The sequence below is a fragment of the Salvelinus sp. IW2-2015 genome, linkage group LG19 (assembly GCF_002910315.2).
Source record: "Salvelinus sp. IW2-2015 linkage group LG19, ASM291031v2, whole genome shotgun sequence".
In the NCBI taxonomy this organism is placed as follows: Eukaryota; Metazoa; Chordata; class Actinopteri; order Salmoniformes; family Salmonidae; genus Salvelinus; species Salvelinus sp. IW2-2015.
Window position 1 is genome coordinate 27,277,241 of NC_036859.1, and position 21,007 is coordinate 27,298,247.

The window sequence follows — 21,007 nt, forward strand, 5'->3', positions numbered from 1 at the left end:
GTGCTGTTAATTCTGGAAACGTCTAGGTGCAATAACGACTTAGCCGCGAAGTGGTAGGCCACACAAGCTCACAGAACAGGACCGCCGAGTGCTAAAGCACGTAACGCGTGAAAATCGTCTGTCCTCGGTTGCAGCACTCACTACTGAGTTCCAAACTGCCTCTAGAAGCAACATCAGCACAAGAACTGTTCATCTGGAGCTTCATGAAATGGGTTTCCATGGCTGAGCAGCCACACACTAGCCATGCGAAATGCCAAGTGTCAGCTGGTTTGGTGTAAAGCTTGCCACCATTGGACTCTGGAGCAGTGGAAACACGTTCTCTGGAGTGATGAATTACGCTTCACCATCTGGTAGTCCGACAGAGGAATAATGTTCTGGGGCTGTTTTTCATGGTTGGGGCTAGGCCCCCTAGTTCCAGTGAAGGGAAATCTTAACGCTACAGCACACAATGACATTCTAGACAATTCTGTGCTTCCAACTTTGTGGCAACAGTTTGGAGAAGGCCCTTTCCTGTTACATCTATTACATTATTACCCCCCCCTCTCCTCAGATCAGGAGAGCACACCCGGCATAGCCTCTGTCCCAGTCTGCGCTACTGGCAGGCCAGATAATGCTACATTGGCAAAACCGGGCATTGTAATTCATATACSATTTGTTATGTGTATGGGGCAAATTCTATTTCGGGGGTGCATGTCCGGCTTTGCCATCCCGTATAGCCGGCTCTGGATGATGGTGCTTGTTTGGTCATGTGACCCCAGGTGACATCTGCAGTGCAACTTGAGACAGGTGTCTGGGTCAGCGAGTTCTGGAACTCTTGTCTGGTGCAATACATGCTGGGACAGCTGGCTGCCACTGCCACCATCGGCCTCCTGTATGACTCATGAGGTGGATGGATAGAGGGATGGTTAGACAGATGGTGTCTTGAAGGGTTATAAACATTCCATCTGATATCTTCCTTTGAGAAGTTTGTGTGTCTCGTGTGGGGTAAGCCTCTGTCAGAACAGATGTTAGATGCAGCAGGCTCCTGTCCTCAGGGCCAGCGAGGGTTCAGGAGGATCTCTGGCTGCTGCAGAGATCAAAGTCATGATCAAGCAGAACTGGAGAAACACCCCGCAGAGAACTGCAGACGCATCCCAATACAATCTGCGTGTGTGTGCGCGCGTGTCAGTTTGTGTTTGTGTGTGCAAGGTGTGTGTGTGCACATTGATAGGTATATGAGAAAGAGCAAGTGTGTGCTGTGTGTGTGCGTGCGTGCAAGGTGTGTGTACCGTTTGTGGTGTGCGTATGTGTGTGATCGCACTATTGAGAGTGATTAGAGCATAAGCAAGAGATGCGCCCCAGAGAGAAACACTTCTAAATCCCTTTGTGTCACACACACACACACTACTTTTCTCTTCAGGGGAATCTACCTTCTCATAGTCAGCATTCCTGTCTCTGCACACACACGGAGCTGGGCTCAGTTTAACTCTATCTCCTGCCAGAATAAAGCTACCTGCTCTCCCCCCACCCCTCCCCACCTCTCTCTCTCTGCACACCTGACCCGATGATGAAATACTGCAGGTGTGAAGGAGGGACAATGAATGATACAATCTCTTTAGACACCAGAGGAGGCTGGTTGGAGGAGCTATAGGAGGACGGGCTCATTGTAATGGCTGTAATGGAATCAATGGAATGGAGTCAAACATATGGTTTCCATATGTTTGATGTGTTTGATACTGTTCCATTTAATTCCATTCCAGCCATTACAATGAACCTTCCTCCTATAGCTCCTCCCACCAGCCTCCTCAGTCAGACACGTTGGATAGAAAGAGTTGATGGAACACTGCGTATTGCACAATCAGCATGCTTACATCATACATTTGGGTTTGAGTGAGTGTCAGTTGTATTTGATCCAGGAAATTGATTCCTGAAATGACTGGAATGGACATTTTTGGCACACACCACAGGTTAGAGGTCAAATGCCTTAGGTCCAGTGGCGACCCGTCATTCTGTTTTGAGACCCACATTTTTAGCACAAAAACAGGGCTTGCCTGTTTTGCATGTTATTTTGGCATTAATACGTGTCACATATGTTTTCAAACAATGTCAAATATATATATCATTGAGTTAATAAAGCTGCAATACAAACATGGTCTCTTTTTGTTTTCTTGAGTAAAGCAGCTCCAAAATGCAAGTGTTTCAGCCTAGCTCAGTGCTTTCTGTAGTGGTGTGGCAAGCCTGCAGAAAATACGGAGTATAAGGGATTTGCGTCAATTCAAATCTGGTATCAGGACAAAATGTGATTGAGTCACCGAATATAGTTTAAGTGTTTTTATTAAACTCAAGCGATAAATGGTAAATGCAATTTTCGTATATACGGGTTCTCTGTATCACCTCGCAGGATAGAACAGAGAACTGSCAGGATGTAAGTAAACAGCTGTTCTTATACGGTGATAGACGTAGTTCCAACCCGTCTGTTGACCTATCACAGTAGAGGCTGAGCGTGGTTTAAACTTGCTCAGCCTATCGCCGGCGCTCAGGCTGGTCCCAGCTTCTTGGTGCTCCTTGGTGTCCGGCGCTGTTGCTGTGTAGATTACGCTCCCACACCCCAGAGACTGAGGTCAGACAGCTCTGTAACATTGTTTGAGCCACTTGCACCTGCATAGAAAGCACACTGTTCTCACTCAAGGCTAACCACAGCTTCCCAGCACACTTATCTGGGGCTAACTGTTACTTCCAGCACACACACACAGACACCCATGCGCCTAGGCCAACAGTTGCTAATATTCAATCACGTGATGTAGTATTGGGTTATAGTGCAATAAACACAGATCCTCACAGGAGCATTGCGCCGTGATTGGCTCAGTGTTCTGTCACTCATGGGGACACTACGTCACTGCCAAGTCTAAGGGTAGACCAAGAAAATTCTATTCCCATGGGTGCTGCCATGGAGTTACATTAGAAGTGACAATCCAAGAAGGCTCAAGGTCATTGGCCACAGATAAAATGTACAGTAGCTTTGAATAGACTGATGTCAAAATCATATTTTCTAAATCTTAGCTAGCAGTAATCATCATGAATAAAGTTGACAATCTAATAGCAAATCCTTATCATATGAAGAGATATTATAGATAAAATGTATCGGTGCTCATCGGCCATTGCACATAAACATTACACAAGTTGGAAATCGCAAATCTAACAATCACTAGCCTGCTATTCAGTGGAGTGGCTGTATGGTCCCAAATCTGGGATCAAGGGTCCCTTTTCCAAGTTTAAAATGATAAACATTCGATATTTGGCTATGCTGTCAATGAAGCATGATTTGTGCCGCTCTCAAAACTGTTAACTCGGAACTGCGAAAACTTGATTTCAGTGAGTTCAAGACAACTGGGAATTGGAAATCCGGCCTCTTTCTAGAGCTACGACCTGAAGATCAATGACGTCATCATGATTCAACCTTGTTTTTTCCCCCGAGTTCCCAGTTGTCTTGAAAGCACCATAAATCCAGAGAATGGCAGACTGATGACAAAATTTGGCCACGAAGGACCACCACGCCACCTTCCTGTTCAAGTGATCACAGCACAACAAGGTGAGTCCAAAAATGTATTGTGTGCTGCTGCATAAATTATGTAATATGTCAGGGAGATAGTATTACTTTCTTAGCTACAGTATACATAAGTGTATGTTGTGTAGTAAGCTGTTAGTAGCCCATGTGCCTCACCCTAATAATTGGGTATATTTACCCCTCTTAATTTCACCTACTGTTCTGACTTGGTGGTGTACATGTAGCCTATAACCTGTAATGTAATCTTCGAATATTGTAAGAGCTTTCATTGTCTGCTTATATGCCCCCTTTATTTATCCTACGGTTCTGACTTGATGTACAGGGAGAACACTGTAAGAACAGCCCATGTTCTGAATTCTATCGCTATACATTTCAAAAATGCTGAACAAAGTTATTGACTACATCCGTTCTAGCTCGCTTAATCGAAATTATGGATAGGCTCTTATCCGCTTGTCCCCTTATGCCATAATTTGTACATCTCAATTGTCATTAGAAACCACATTTGTTTAAGCAAGTCAACCATATTAGATATGTATTTACATGCTAAAATCGCCACTGCTTAGGTCCAAGGGTTGGAACCAATTCAGGGAACTGAACCGAAAACCGTAAAATAATTAAATTATTTGAGGAACAGAATTGGGCCAGGAAACAAAAGTGATCTATACTGTTCCGGAACAGACCCGTTATTTTAAAAGCATGGGAACCGGTTAATAACATTCTTTTAAGTTCCGGTCATATTTTTTTCTGTCCCACAAAAATCACAACAAAGACCTAGGCAAAGCCCTCACTCTATCACTCAAAACAGTGTTAGTTGCTTGCAGTGACTACTTTGTTGTTGTAATAAGTTTCATGGTCAGCATGGTGGAGTCCAGCTTTAAGGCTCTGACCATTAAAGTAATTACATGTATTTTGTATTGCAGAATACATACAGAGACCACAGCTCAAGGTACATAATAAAATAAAAATAGATAAAAAAACAAGGAATGGTAAATAGTATTAGCAGGATAGAATACAAAACATGTGCATTAAAAGGCCAAAATAAGAAAATAAGGGGAGGGGCTGTTCCTAAGGCAATGATGCTTTCCTGGAGTGTTTTAGATTATGGAAATGAGAACCACCCACAGGTAAACTCATGACAGCGTGACAGTCTCCCAGTTGGATTTTTTAATCTCTCTGACAACATCCCTGGCCTCATGGTTGGAGACAGAACCACTAATAGGATGGTGTGTGTGTAAGTGTGTATAAGTGCTGACGATATGCTGGTGTTTGTGCGTGCATGCATGGGTTTGTGTGTGTGACTGTGCGTCCGTGTGTTCTCTAGCTGACTCATGATAACTACAGTACTCCAACACCAGCCTCCATTACCTATATTAAAGTAGATCTTCAGACAGTCCAATCTCTTGCTACTAATTTGATTTCCCAAGCCTGTCCCTCGAGCCCTGAGTGTTTTGGATAAGCTGCACTGCTCTGAGTTTCAGTAGTTAGTAATATGTAGGTGTGTGTTTTGATGATTATATTACAGCAGTGGGATGTCATTTCTGCTCTTTTACAGACCCATATTGTGTGGAGGGTTTTGTTCAAGCCCAGTACTAATTCAAATAATGAAGACGGACATAACTGCTGTAGTCAATCTAATCAAGAGGGCCTGATGAATACTAGAGGTGTGTGCACCTTGCCAAAGTAACAGTAGAGGAAGCACTGTTGTGGTGTTGCCAGTAATTTTAAGTTGCTACACCATTGTTTTTTAACCTGATGACGTGTCAGGTAATCTCTGGTAACCTGCGTGGTGACCAGTTCTTCCAGTCCATCTGCCGCTATCCCAGGGGGCCATGCTCCAGATGGCCTCTGATTGGGTTCTCACAAGCCCAGGATGGGGCCACTGACAGGCAATATTAATATCACACACGCGTGCATGTGCATGCATGAGTGAGCCTGGAGAGGTGTGTTCATTATCATTTAGCCTACATATTCTTATACATACAGTTGAAGTCAGAAGTTTACATACACTTTGGTTAGTCATTAAAACTTGTTTAACCACTCCACAAATCTTGTTAACAAACTATAGTTTTGGCAAGTCGGTTAAGACATCTACTTTGTGCATGACACAAGTAATTTTTTCAAAAATTGTTTACAGAGATTACACTGCATCACAATTCCAGTGGGTCAGAAGTTTACATACACTAAGTTGACTGTGCCTTTAAACAGCTTGGAAAATTACAGAAAATGATGTCATGGCTTTAGAAGCTTCTGATAGGCTAATTGACATCATTTGAGTCAATTGGAGGCGTACCTATGGATGCATTTCAAGGCCTACCTTCAAACTCAATGCCTCTTTGCTTGGCATCATGGGAAAATCAAAAGAAATAAGCCAAGACCTTAGAAAAACAATTGTAGACCTCCACAAGTCTGGTTCATCCTTGGGAGCAATTTACAAACGCCTGAAGGTACCACGTTCATCTGTACAAACAATAGTGCACAAGTATAAACACCATGGGACCACGCAGCCGTCATACCGCTCAGGAAGGCGACACATTGTCTCCTAGAGATGAATGTACTTGTGCGAAAAGTGCAAATCAATCCCAGAACAACAGCAAAGGACCTTGTTTCCACAAATGTCAGCCAGTGTGTTTTGTCAGGATGTAACTGGCTGTCTACACAGTAGTGGGCTTGGGGATTGGATGAGGTATTGCAGTGTGCTAGGTGGAGCTGCTTCAGTTAAATGGAAGCTATGGGAAGAAGGAGCAGATGGTAGTAAAGTGATGACATGGGCTGTTGGACAACTCATTGGGATTTAATGGGAAACATGTTTACATTGACAAAGCAAGTGAAATACTCCCTTTCAGACAGAAGCCATGGCTGCTCAGCTTCCCTCTGTACCTCACCTGCTTAAGTGAGCAGAAAGTGATTCTGGAGGAATTGTTATGCCCATCAAGTGGTATATACAAAGATGAATGATAGCGTTAATTAAGTGATGGTAGCTGAAGAGCCGATAGGGATGGTGGAGAGAAAGGAGTCTGGGGGAGGTGTTATGCTCAGCGCACTTCTGGCTTCTCACTACTTAGAGGGAGAGTAGTGTGAACAGAGCAGAGGGGGTTTCAGAGATGGGGAGACAGTATAGGGATGAAGGGACTGCACTGACCGAATGAACTGGTGTTTATACAGGTTGAAGAGATTGGGTTTTATTAGGATCCCCATTGCTAAAGCAGCAGCTTTTCCTGGGGTCCACACATTACAATACATTAAACAGCTCAATTTACAAGGCACACGTAGCCTACATACAAGTACACGGTCAAATAGGGGAGAGGTTTTATGAAACCAGGGTTGCTGTTCATTTGAGCTGGGAGTTCCACGCTCTGCATAGTGAACGGCACTGACCTAATGAACTGTGTCTACAGGTTGCATAGGACACGTCAACATTAAGACATTTGGAACGCCAGGCAATAGGTGATGGAAGGCGGTCCTGTGTAGGTGCAGTCATGTGACATTAGGTAGTGTGGTCATATGCAGTGGGTGGATACATGTGTTAAAGCCAGATGCTAGGGCAGGTACAGTAGGCTTTCCATAGACATCCCTCTCCACATGAACCTATTATAACCTGCAGGATCTTGCCCTCAAGCCACATCTGCTATACTTAATCACCCTGTTAGACATGTCACTGATTCATTTCAGGATTCAAGTATACTCTGCTCTTAGAGCGTTCCCTTTGCTTGGTCTCAGCCAATGCCAGGACACAGCACATGTGAAGCTACCCTCCATATACACTGTAGGTCAGTGGTTACAGGAAATGTTTCCATTTATTTCATTAGCTTAGAAATAATTCCTCAAGTAGTGAAGGCATTGACAAATTACCCTTATATGAAATGCTAGTGGCATGTAGATGTCAAAATACCTGGTGAGAGCAGCCAGCCAAGGTTATTGAAAGGATGTCAGAACCAGAGTTCTTAGAGCAACAAGCCTCCACTCAAAATGTAGAAAGAATTCTCTAGTCAAGTCACAACTCAGATATTTCAAAGTCAAGCATTTTATTAAACAAGCCAAAGGATTACAAGTCACAATATTCATTGTGTGTATGCTACAAGGTCAAAGAGTAAACCTTCATCCCAAGCTGAAGTAGATCAGAAGTATTTCTTCAGGCCTGACAGGTGGAAGGTAGTTACGGTCAGGTCAGAATGAGTTCCCCACTGGACACCACTGTCTCTCCAGCCACAGAATTCACTGCAGCCACATCTCTCCCTAATGGAGCAACAGGAGATCATGAGGCACAAACTGGCTTGACACTAAGGCCCTAAATCCCAACTTGAGATTCACAGAATTAGCATTTACAGTCACCAACCCTGGTCAAATAAAAGGTATAGCTATTGCATTCTAATGCTGGGATGAGCCAAGGCATGTACAGCCCATAGCCCTATAGTACCAGGGTTGATGACACCTTCACAAAATTAGGCTAGATAAACAGCAAGTTCTACTTCAACTGGAAGATACAAAAAGCTACTTACTTTGCCTGTTGCAGCTCTGTTGACAGGAGTGGGTCCTAGTAGGGTGGCACACCTCTGTACTACAGTGGATGAAGACCTGATAGAAAGCAAACTTTAAATGTATCAACTACATTAGCCATTTAAACCAAGGCCATTTCAAACTGGTCTGAGGTTAGCAGCACTACTTTTCAACATAGTGACAGATTCAGCCTTGAGGGTAGACTTTCTGGCAAATCCATCAAGCATCAGGGCAAAAACTCAGCAGTCCTGCAGTAGACCATGAGACCCTGATTAGAGTACTCCTGCTGTAATAGAGTAAATACAGTACCCTGTCCTTCAAAGGGGCCAAAGTGTCTGCATCCACAAAGGTGAACATCTTGAACGCAAAGCGTTTGTAGTGGGTCAGGAACTCAAGGCCAGAGGAGCCATCCACAGGGATCACATTGGTCAGGTAACGGTCATCCTGGTACGGACACCTGGAGAAAGTAATTGTTAGGAATAGTGGGGGACAATTCCAGAAACCCTCCCAGGTTTCAGAAATCCTGGTTGGAAGATTGCAGTTAGTTTACAAGTTACATGTAAGCACCAATTGAAAGTCAGTCTAACACATCAAGCAGCAAGGTAACCATCTTGTTTCTCTAGTTACCCATCAACCAGGAGGTCCCACTTGGGCAAGCTGAGGGGACTGGGGGTCAAGGTGGCCCAGCAGTAGTCCAGATTCAGGACCAGGTTAGAGTCTGTCCTCCCCAGGATGTGAACCTCTGCATACACTGGATCCTTCAGGAGCTTTGCGACTGGGTAGTCTGCCTCACTGTAGTATGACCTGTAGGCTTCCACTTCTGTGGACAAAGGGTAGCATTCACACAAAAAGCTGAAGTGCAGCAGTTTCAGAACAGTGCTGGCCATCTTAAACAGAATGTTGGAACAGGCATTTGTTCCACCTAAGTAGTAACCCATCAGATGCAACTAAGCCTTAATTTAATACTAGGATTTGTAGAATCAGGTGTGTTAGTTTGGCTTGAGTCAAAGCCTGCACCCAGCACCCAAGCAATTTCCTGTCAGGGACAAGCTATCACAGCAAGATTGTATTATTCTAAAACCATTTCTCCAGTTTACCTTCCACACATCCCTTGTTGTAACATTGTCCGCTGGCCAGTCGGAGCTCTACTCGGACAAGTCCAGTAGCAGCGACTGGAGCAGGGGGAGGAACAGCATTCACCTCAACCACCAAAAACTCCACCGCAGTGTCAGAGTACTTACACTGGAACTGCAGCCTAGAAGAAAACATGTTGACACTGATGCAAAGTACTTTAGGCCAGAACTGTTGTTCCACAGACTCAGGGTGGGCTAGTACATTGACTCAAGCTGTGAATCAATGATACTAACAGAAAATGCCTTGAAGAAATAATTCAGTATGAAAAGAATGCAAAAAATATTGTACTGGCCATTTCACTTAAGCCTCAAGTGGAATTGGCTAAAGGGAACTTTGTGGTGTTACATTTCAAGGAGGGAAGACTCACTCAAAGTGGCTGTCTCTAGTGATTGAGCCTCGAGGTCCAATCTCCACTTCATAGGAAGACATCATATTGTTCTCATAGACCATATAGCCACTCTCCTCCTGCAATGGACAAAACATAACATTCAGCGTAGGCCAATGGGTCTAACATCCAGGCTTTGCCTGTTCTGGTTGAATTGGACTGATTTACAAGTTCCTTGAAAAATGTAATTTATTTAATCTGATTGTCATAAGGTTCCATGACTTTGTCCCCACAGGGCATTGCTGATTTATTAAATTGTGGGTGTTAACTTTTGTACACCTGTGGTGTTCCTGATCAAAGATGCCAAGAAGACTATCTAAATATGGACTAAAGATCTGGGCAGCATGTGATGCCAGGACAAGTTATGCCTGGAAGATGCAGGGTTACACCGGGAAACCTGCTGACGGTGTTCTTGAAAGGAACCAGCCTGGAAGTGACTGAAGGTCTTCAGGGGTACAAGATGTCTTCCCCCCATATGCTCTTGGTCAGGAGCTGCTCAAAAAATGACCATGGTGGGGACAGTCAGAAGGAACAAGCCTGAGTTACCTCCTGCTTTACTACCAAGGACAAAGATTGTTTTTCCTCTAAATATGCCTTCACCGACACTTGTCCTACTGCCCAAAGGAAAAAAAGTGCTCCTGATGACAATTGCACAGGGATGCCGCTGTGCTGGATTACAACAGGAACAAAGTGGGAGTTGACAACCTTGATAAGGAATGTTACCATCTTTCAAATCTCATGTACTTTTTCCCCCTTACCAGATTGTTTAAGCTGCACAACAATAAGACATGTTCGGCAAAATGCTCATTGAATTTGTGAACAATATGGAGTCAATTCATTTGAATAAGTAAATATGTTTTAGATGTGATACATTGAAACACTTAAATTTCTCAAGTTACTATGACGTATCACTTGTATGTACTCATTTTATTTACGGATTGTTGTGATCAGGTTACTGGCACATACTATTGTAAGAGGATGACGGCACGTTGGAACATGGTGGTGTTCTTCAACATCCTAGATGTGTCGGCCAACAACGCGTCTGCTGTGAGTGGAGGTGAATACAGGCTGAAAGCAGCGGAAATTCGTCAAGAGGACACTATTCCTAGAAGAGTTGAGAAAGCCATGGTGGCACCCCTCATTCAAAGGCAAATACCTTGCTCCAACGCCATCCTTTGCTGGAATGGTGAGAGATACAAGGGCCAGAAGCAAGAGCTACAGCTGCCAGAGACCGAAGGAAGAGGTGCAATCTGTGTGCACCAAGAGATGTCAAAACTAGCATCATGTGCCATAAATGCAGTGCATATATTTGCAAGGCACACGCAACCACCACGTATTGTCCAACATGTGCATGAGAACACAAAACGTAACCATTGATTAAAGAACAAACATTGTTCACATTCTGTTAATGTGTTCAGACATGAATTTTGTCTAATGGTAAAGTTCTCATATCCTATCATCATGTCAGTTTTAACCTGGAACAGGTTATTTTGTGCCACTTTAAAAATGTGAAACAGTATCAAAACAAAATATCCTTGATAAAAAAATTGCCAAAGTAGTCTGATAATTAGCACTGTTTCATCTGAGTATTTGTTATAATCAACGTAATCCATACATTATGCTTTTTTTAGTCGAAAACGAGTTGTATGAGCTCAGGTCAATGAGGCCTACAGGCCATAAATAGCAAATAGAATTCAAAACTTGTAATGTTCCACAAGAACTTAAATTAATAAAAACACAACAGGTGATAACATATTATGGATTTAATAATCAGCTATAATGTGGCAGTCATTTTGGACAGGGTACATGATAATCTAGAGAATTAACATGAAATGAACAGGAGGGTTAAATTAATGCAGGGCCCTGCATTCTCTAGATTGTTATTTTTCTATCAGATGGGATGAAATGCCTAAAACAGACATCATGGAGTTGAATGGGACTGTAGTCAAATTCTGTTTATTCATTTAGATCATAAAATCCAGGGGGGGGGGGGGACACACACCAGGTGAGAGGACTCAAACTACCAGGCAGAATAGAACCCCAGCAGCATTGACCAAGGCCTAAATATGAAAACCCACTGGAAGCAATGGATTGGGGTCATAAAACACTTCCTAGATGGTCAAGATTTACATTGTGTCAAATTGAGAAAGATATTTACCCACCATGAGAGTGGTGCCACAGGCTGTGACAGGGAACTGGTACATGGCAAAGGCTTTAGTGGTGCCAACAGGCTTACAGAGGGCATCTTGTGGTCCAAGTAGACTGATGGTATCAAGGTCCAGGTTGGGCAGAGTGGCATCCCTGGCCACCACAACAACAAACTGACCATCTCTGGTACACTGTACAGTCACTGAGGAAGGAGTGGGCACAAAGGATGAGTAATTGCTCATGCACCACTCTAGAAAGTTATGATAGAGCCAACAGAACATTTAATTCACAACATATGTTCACACTAACATAACTCCATAAATCTGAGTCTTACAAGCTAGGCAGAGGCAAATACAAAGATGCAAATTGTAAAATAAATGAAGGGAAAAGCCAAAACAGTTACCTGCTTTTCCATAGTAGCACCGCCTCTCATCAAAACAGCAGTTGATTGCCTCACATTGAGCAAGAGTAAGATCTGGGACACCACAAGTAATTCGCTCCTCCGCTTTCACTTGGCATTTCTCAATAGGAGTTGTGGCATCTGGTCCCTGGGTAACCCGCTGAGGTGGCCACTGGGGCTGGTTTTTCAGCTTCTTGGCCTGCTGGTCATATGTTACTGGCCTGGTCTGAGGTTGCTGCCTCACCTTCTGGACCTGCTGAATTACTGGAGCCTGGTGCTTCTGTAGTAACATTCCCCAAGTATTTGCACTACTGTAGCACACAAGCACAGCCAGCAACACAACTACACACCTTGCTGATGATGCCATTGTAATACACAATTGTATCGACAGGACTTGCTCAGGGCTCGCTGAGGCTTTTATACCTGATTGAGTGCGTTTGTTTGGCAGATGCCCCGCCCCTCCTCGTTAAGAGTCGAGCTGTCGCCATCCCTGGGTAGTTAATCAGTCAGGGCCTGGAAGGCATCCCTGGTAGTAATCAGTCAGGCCCTGGCAGGCATCCCTGGGTAGTTAATCAGTCAGGGCCTGGCGGCATCCTGGGTAGTTAATCAGTCAGGGCCTGGCAGGCATCCCTGGGTAGTAATCAGTCAGGGCCTGGCAGGCACCCTGGGTAGTTAATCAGTCAGGGCTGGCAGGCATCCCTGGTAAGATAATCAGTCAGGGCCTGGCAGGCATCCCTGGGTAGTTAATCAGTCAGGGCCTGGCAGGCATCCCTGGGTAGTTAATCAGTCAGGGCCTGGCAGGTGCAGCTCATTGATAGCTCGTTTGGCTCTAGGGCGCAATCATCACCTAGGAATTGTTTCTATCAAATGGCTCCATTTGAATACTTTGAAATGTATTAATGGTATACTTGTCCTCTTTTGATCCATCTCAATAGTATGAAGTTGCTTCCTATTCTTGTCCCCTCTCTTTCATAAATATTTTTTAGATATTCCTTTAGACCACGTGACAAACTCATTCCACGGAGGGCCAAGTGTCTGCGGGTTTTCCCTCCTCCCTTGTGCTTGATTGATGAATTACCCTCACTGATTAGTAACGAGCTCCCCTCACCTGGTTGTCTAGGTGTTAATTGAAAGGAAAAAACAAAAACCTGCAGGCACCCGACCGTCCGTGGAATGAGTTGGACACCCCTGCGGTTTAATACTATTGAAATGCAACTGCTATTTCTCCTTCCTTCCCCTCTCCGTCTCTAACTTTCTCTTGACCTCCCCCTCTGTCCTTCTCTCTCCCATGGATTAATGTATTATATTAAACAGGACTCAGGAGCTGGTTGAGTATAATGAGGGTCCCTTTGAATACTTGAAAATTAACTAATATTCTCTCTCCCTCCTTCCCCACCTCTCCATCCCCGCTCTTGTTCAGATGTATGGGCGTTACACACAGGAACTCGGTGTGTATGCCAAGGAGGAGGCGGCCCGCCTGCGTGATGGCGGGGGACTGCGGAGGTCCACCAGTATTCGCAGCCGGTCGGCAGAGCTGCTAGAGTATGAGAAAGACCCCTGCGCCAAATGTCATGGTGAGTGACCGACTGACCTCAACATGACCACTTGTATTTACCAACCTAATGACCACTCATATTTACTGACCTGTCTAATGACCTCAATATGACCACTCATATTTACTGACCTGTCTAATGACCTCAATAGGACCACTCATTTACTGACCTGTGTAATGAGTGAGTGATCACTGTGATCCAATGACCTCTCCTATGAGTGCACCACCACCACTGAACTGACAGCGTCGACCTACGCTGAGTGTACAAAACATTATGAACACCTGCTCTTTCCATGACATAGACTGACCAAGTGAATCCAGGTGAAAGCTATGATCCCTTATTGATGTCACTTGTTAAATCCACTTCAATCAGTGTAGATGAAGGGAGGGAGACAGGTTAAAGGTTAAAGAAGACTTGAGACTATTGAGACATGGATTGTGTATGTGTGTCATTCTGAAGGTGCCAAAGATTTAAGTGCCTTTGAACCAACCTAATGACCACTCATATTTACTGACCTTGGGAGCAATTTCCAAACGCCTGAAGGTACCACGTTCATCTGTACAAACAATAGTACGCAAGTATAAACACCATGGGACCACACAGCCATCATACCGCTCAGGAAGGAGATGCGTTCTGTCTCCTAGAGATGAACGTCCTTTGGTGCGAAAAGTGCAAATCAATCCCAGAACAACARCAAAGGACCCTGTGAAGATGCTGGACGAAACGGGTACAAAAGTATCTATATCCACAGTAAAACGAGTCCTATATCGACATAACCTGAAAGGCCTCTCAGCAAGGAAGAAGCCACTGCTCCAAAACCACCATAAAAAAGCCAGACTATGGTTTGCAACTGCACATGGTGACAAAGATCGTACTTTTTGGAGAAATGTCCTGTTTGGCCATAATGACCTTCGTTATGTTTTTGAGGAAAAAGGGGGAGGCTTGCAAGCCGAAGAACACCATCCCAACCGTGAAGCACGGGGGTGGCCGCATCATGTTGTGGGGGTGCTTTGCTGCAGGAGGGACTGGTGCGCTTCACAGAATAGATGGCATCATGAGGTAGTAAAATGATGTGGATATATTGAAGCAACATCTCATGACATCAGTTAGGAAGTTAAAGCTTGGCCGCAAATGGGTCTTCCAAATGGAGAATGACTCCAAGCATACTTGTGCGAGCAAGGAGGCCTGCAAACCTGACTCAGTTACACCAGCTCTGTCAGGAGGAAAGGGCCAAAATTCACCCAACTTATTGTGGGAAGCTTGTGGAAGGCTACCTGAAACATTTGACCCAAGTTAAACAATTTAAAGGCAATGCTACCAAATACTAATTGAGTGTATGTAAACTTCTGACCCACTAGGAATGTGATGGCTGAAATAAATCATTCTCTCTACTATTATTCTGACATTTCACATTCTTAAAATAAAGTGGTGATCCTAAGTGACCTAAGACAGGGAATTTTTACTAGGATTAAATGTCAGGAATTGTGAAAAACTTAGTTTAAATGTATTTGGTTAAGGTGTATGTAAACTTCCGACTTCAACTGTTTAAAGCACTCAAGAGAACCATTTAAGAAACAAAGTTAGGTCAGCTAAAAGAAGCTTCACTGGACCCAATTTATTCTCCTTTTTCTGTGAACTGGAAAAGTCTGGAATTCCACCGGTTCAGTATCTAGAGCATTCATAGACTGTGTCCCTCAAGACACTGGGTTCTCTTCAATGTTTGATTGTGTCTTCAGGGACAGCCAGCTACTCCTATTTCATCCACCTGAGAGCAATCATTCACCTTTCCTCCTCTCCACACCCCTTTAATCTCTATCGTCACTCGCTTCCTGTGTCTTTAGCGGCCTTATTTCTCTCTCTTTCCACCCATCTCTAAGTCCACTCAGTCCTTTATTCATTCATTCAGCTCAACAAGTCGTAATGCATTTCTATCCGTTTCTCCACCCCAATTGCTTTTCACACAGTGTTAATTCTGTCTCCATTTCTCATCACTCCATATGTCTTTTTTTAACGCTCTCTTGTTACAGTGACTATTTCTCTCATTGTAAGCTGTTGTCTTTTTAATCTTCCTCTCTCCTCTCTCCCACCCCTTCTCTCCTTTTCCTTCCTCTCCCCTCTTTCTCTCTCCCTCCCTCTCTCCTTTCTCCAGTATGTACGTCTCGCTGTCAGAAGTTCCTGATCTCTCGCGTGGGCGAGGACTGGATCTTTCTCATCCTCCTGGGTCTGGTCATGGCCCTGGTCAGCTGGGTGATGGACTACGCTATAGCCTTCTGTCAACAAGGTGAGAGAGAGGGAGAGATATTCCTGGGTCTGTTTGGTAATGGACTACACCATAGGGAATGAATGGAAGGAGGGAGAGAGAGGGTGAGATATTCCTTGCTTCCCTAGTGTAAAAAGTTCTGGAATGTGCCCTTTAATAGGTTTTATGTATCTGTGTGTGTCTCTGCGCTGTAGCTCAGAAGTGGATGTACGGGGGACTGAACAGTAACATGCTCCTGCAGTACCTGGCCTGGGTCACCTACCCAGTGGTGCTCATCACTTTCTCAGCAGGGTTCACACAGATACTGGCCCCGCAGGCTGTGGGTAAGATACTCAAGTGTGGAACACACACACACACACTCATTCAATGTAATCTTACACCTACATTTATTCCTAATCATGCTCACTCACATATATTTAAATAGCTCATTTGCATACCAAATGAAACACTGTGCAATATTAAAGGTCACAGATGTATGGCGTCGACTCAATCCACATGGGTAGTTGACAGAAGTTATACAACTTCAGGACATCCTTGACTATATCCTTGAAACCACTAGTAATGACTGCCTTGAATTCATAAATAATCTTGAAGTGGATCTATGAATATACATTTTACCACACTCTCCGTCCTCCCCCTCCTCCTAACCCACCTCCCTCGCCCTCCTCTCATCCATCCCCCCTCTCACCTCCTCCTTTTCCTCAGGTTCGGGTATCCCAGAGATGAAGACCATTCTTAGAGGTGTGGTACTTAAGGAGTATCTCACCTTTAAAACCTTTGTGGCCAAGGTTATCGGGCTGACCTGTGCTCTGGGCAGTGGCATGCCCCTGGGAAAGGAGGTGGGAAACCCCTAGTGGACTATTACGGACTGAAAATGAAATGTTTGAAATTCCTGGGCTCTAATTTATAAAGTGCTGATCTAGGAGCAGTTTTGCCATAAGATCATCATGAATACGGTTATATGGACAGAGAGCCTTATTCTAGTTCAGCACTCTTACTCTGAGACGCTTGATGAATACGGGCCCTGGTCTGAAATTGCTTTAGTTCTGCCTTCTTTTCCCCTCCTTTATTACTAACTCTGCATTCCATGTTCTTTCTCTCCGTCATCCTCTGACCCCTACCCATCCATCTTTCTCTGTCTCGTTCCTCCAATCTCTCATCCAGGGCCCATTCGTTCATGTGGCCAGTCTGTGTGCAGCTCTCCTGAGTAAATGCATAGCTGCCTTGTTTGGTGGGATTTACATGGTGAGACAGCCCCCCACCCCACACACACTCAATTTGGTTTTAGTATCTGTGTGATATCTGTCTGACCAGCCTGCCACCCCTCCAGGACATACACTCACCCCCACTCACCTGAGCCCGTCCCTGGGCTTCAGCACACAGTATGACTCCTGTCTGCCAAGAAATTACTCTCTCTGCCATACACCACCCAAGACCTGGAGGAGGGGGGGGGAGATGGAGGAAGAACATTTCAAGTCAGCAAGCATCAAATCAGACTCTACTTTAGAACAATTCCATAATGATCAGGGTTGAGGTTCATCCTGTTTGAACCCAATCACTATAGGAGATTGAATGCATTTTCTGTCCAAAACTGAAGCAATAAAAATAATATCTCCCAGCAGATTTTGGTCTCTGCTTTTCTTCAATTTAACACTCAGGTACTCACTCAGATTTCTGTCTTTTCCCACTTACTGCTTAAGGAAGAGCCCTTTCAGGGAAACAAGGTACGAGTGCACATGTGTCTAAGTATGTGCACGTCTCAGTGTCCACTTGTTTCATGTTTGTTGGGGCGTCATGTGAGCGCCCTTCCATTTCAAGTCAAGCGTTTATATTCTGTTCTATGTGAATGCCATCATGACATCTCCCTTTACTTCATGTTATTCTGTTGATCTAAATTCCAACATTACTCTCTGTAACTCTCTGTAATTCCATTATGCACATATGTGTTTGTGTCTGTGTGGGTGTCTGTGAGTGTGCGTATGTTCCTATTACAGAATGAGTTGAGGAACACAGAGATGCTATCAGCAGCGTGTGCAGTAGGGGTGGGATGCTGCTTTGCTGCCCCTATTGGAGGTACGTAACCATGGGAAGTCCATGTACTTTACAATATACATTGGGGAGAAATACAGTAAATTACAATAAGTGATGGTGTTACTGCAACAGTGATTGTGTGTGCTGCAGGTGTGCTCTTCAGCATTGAGGTAACCTCAACGTTCTTTGCGGTGAGGAACTATTGGAGGGGCTTTTTTGCTGCCACCTTCAGCGCCTTCATCTTCAGAGTACTGGCTGTGTGGAACCAGGACGAAGGTGAGGAGGTGTGTGTGTGCAGGGGCGGGGGTGGTCTTGGGTCTGTGTCATTGAGCCAATAGTTAGTCAGAGCTGACTGGTGATATTCTCTCTGTCTCTCTCAGAGACCATCACGGCTCTTTTTAAGACACGTTTCCGTCTGGACTTCCCCTTTGACCTCCAGGAGTTGCCAGCCTTCGCCATCCTGGGGTACGTGTGTGTGTTTACTGTGTCCTGTGTGTTCTACACACCCTGTTCAAACTCCTCAGTATCGTCACTGTAAATGGCTATTAACCTAGAACTGTGTGTGACTCTGTCCCCTGTCCTCCTCAGGATTGCGTGTGGTTTTGGTGGGGCCCTGTTTGTCTACCTGAACAGACTGATAGTAGAGTGTATGAGGAAACAGAAGACCATCAACAAGTTCCTGCTTAGGAAGTGAGTCTCTGAATATTATACTATTGAACTGTTATATATTGTACACAAACATATGGAGGACCAAATCTGCAGTAATTATAGATAAATGCACAAATAAATGGATGAATGAATGCACACATAGATAGTGGGGCAAAAAAGTATTTAGTCAGCCACCAATTGTGCATGTTCTCCCACTTAAAAAGATGAGAGAGGCCTGTAATTTTCATCATAGGTACACTTCAACTATGACAGACAAAATGAGAAAAAGAAATCCAGAAAATCACATTGTTGTCTCATCTTTTTAAGTGGGAGAACTTGCACAATTGGTGGCTGACTAAATACTTTTTTGCCCCACTGTAAAATCATTATTTGAATAATTAATCCCACTCATTTTATTAATTTAGATTATTTCTTAATTTATGTATGTCTTCCTTCAATATGATAATGAGGTGTCAATCAAACGTATGCGGGTGATATCTAACACACCATTGGTGAATCAATGCCAAAACACCTTGCATGATTGCACTTGCCTCGGCTGCGTTCAGTATAAACGATTTGTCCCCCCTCTCCAACCAATAATGTGCAGTGCATATAGCTATCTATTAATATTATGTCATTGTTTTTTGGGCCGAAGTTGGAGATAAAAATCGATTATATGCAGCTGTGCCCGTTGCACACCATAAAAACATTGCTCTTCCTTGATTTAGAAGCAGGTGAACAGTTTTAGAACACAGAGCCATTGACTGCGTTACTTTTGACAATAAGCCACCGGACTACAGGCATATCGTTTTGAACCTAGAAGAAAACCAAGAGACGGGAGTAGGCAAGAAGGACTTGACCGGGATTGCCCAGAAAACCATGTTACTGTAAACGAACGTTACTGAGTGAGTATCAAGATCGCTAGCTTGGCTACATATAATTAAGTCGCGTTGGCTAGCTAGCTGCGTTTTACACACCTGGAAGACCAGGTGTGTTAAATTTAGATAATCACTGAACTGATAAATTAGCTCAGTTGGTCAGGGCGGAGTTCAGTTCAATTGAACGGAAGTGGTACTGAACGACCAGTTTAAAAATGGGAAAGGCTTGTCGGTTCAAAGTATACCGCTGCCCTTTAAATATGTTGCTTCAAGCCACACACCCACTGAACGGAGCAAACGTATGTCTAAGAACATACAAGAAAGTTTTGGAAAAATGTGTCATTCAGTACAAACCGTTCCGCAATGTAGCAAACGTTTAAGTGAACTATAGCCTAGTTGGAACAAAATTCTGCAGTACCTGGGCTCCCGAGTGGCGCAGATGTCTAAGGCACAGCATCTCTTTGTGTTTGAGGTGTCACTACAGACCCTGGTTCTATCCCGGGCTGTATCACAACCGGCCGTGATCGGGAGTCCTATAGGGCGGCACACAATTGGCCCAGCGTCGTTAGGGGAGGATTTTGCCAGAGTAGGCTGTCATTGTAAATTTAAGAATTTGTTCTTAACTGACTTGCCTGGTTAAATAAAGGTTTGCCTTCTCTTGGGTCCTGTGGTGAAGTGACTGCTGTTGGTATTGGGCAACCACTTTCTTCCAGGGCCCTTACTCACTAAACATCTCAGTAGAGCGTGATCTAGGATAACCTCCTTGTCAATGTAATTGTAGTCAATGTGAAGACAATCCTAACATCAGTACTCCTACTCTGAGATTCTTTGTAAATATGGTCCCTGGCCTGTCAACACTCCACCTGAAATGCAACAAAAATATGAATAATTAGCTCAGTAACTTAGTTAACTAGCCAATGAAACACTTGTAAATGTGCACAAGCCTAATAAAGCAGGTGTATATGAAAACAGCTTATTTGCTGTGAAATTAAGAGGCATTTATCTTGCTAACTTTGTCACCAATCGATAAACAGGCAGGGGAACAAAGTAGTTTAACAAAAACTGCGGAATAGTCTAACTAGCTAGTCTTTCAAATACAGCTACCAATATATCTAGTTAATTGTTATTTTCTAGAAACCTAGCTACAGTCTGTTTAGCTAGCTAAGGTGAACTCTGAAGGTGGGAGTGAACTAACGTTAGCTAGTTTGGCCCCTGCAGTTAAGGTAGCTGGCTAGTTAAATTTTTAATCAACTTTATTAATCGTATGAATAGCTAGCAAAGATATTCGTTCACACATGTCTCCACACGGAAAAGCAGATAATATGGAGATTCGTCGTTTTCAACAGCAGCCAGCACTGCCAGAGCAACCCACTGTACAGTGTTGCCAACTCCTCAGTAAGGAAAGTAGCTATTGGCTGTCCTAAAAGTCGCTAAATGACACCATCACCTAATTTGCATAATTGGCCATGTGCATGTAATTGTGATGGACGCTGTAGGAGAGAGGAATAACGTTGTGGGAGAGACAATAAGTA

The 21,007-nt window shown here is 44.0% G+C and overlaps 2 protein-coding genes across 2 annotated transcripts in view; one reads left to right on the top strand and one right to left on the bottom strand.

The window, feature by feature from the left end:
• Positions 1-21,007, top strand: part of LOC111979146 (chloride channel protein 2-like) — a 107,106-nt gene that overhangs the window by 36,884 nt on the left and 49,215 nt on the right. Inside the window, exons 2-11 of the mRNA XM_070448941.1 lie at positions 13,526-13,679; positions 15,808-15,939; positions 16,113-16,241; positions 16,624-16,757; positions 17,083-17,163; positions 17,589-17,642; positions 17,913-17,991; positions 18,100-18,225; positions 18,330-18,414; positions 18,538-18,639. Coding sequence (XP_070305042.1) covers positions 13,526-13,679; positions 15,808-15,939; positions 16,113-16,241; positions 16,624-16,757; positions 17,083-17,163; positions 17,589-17,642; positions 17,913-17,991; positions 18,100-18,225; positions 18,330-18,414; positions 18,538-18,639 — 1,076 coding nt within the window. The remainder of the gene's footprint in view (positions 1-13,525; positions 13,680-15,807; positions 15,940-16,112; positions 16,242-16,623; positions 16,758-17,082; positions 17,164-17,588; positions 17,643-17,912; positions 17,992-18,099; positions 18,226-18,329; positions 18,415-18,537; positions 18,640-21,007) is intronic.
• Positions 7,543-12,506, bottom strand: LOC111979145 (zona pellucida sperm-binding protein 4-like). Its single transcript, XM_024009475.2, has 8 exons — positions 12,109-12,506; positions 11,720-11,907; positions 9,540-9,637; positions 9,136-9,293; positions 8,666-8,858; positions 8,348-8,495; positions 8,041-8,116; positions 7,543-7,777 (listed from the first exon to the last, which is right to left on the bottom strand). Exons 1-8 carry the CDS (start codon positions 12,470-12,472, stop codon positions 7,704-7,706), a joined length of 1,299 nt encoding a protein of 432 aa, XP_023865243.1. The 5' UTR covers positions 12,473-12,506; the 3' UTR covers positions 7,543-7,703.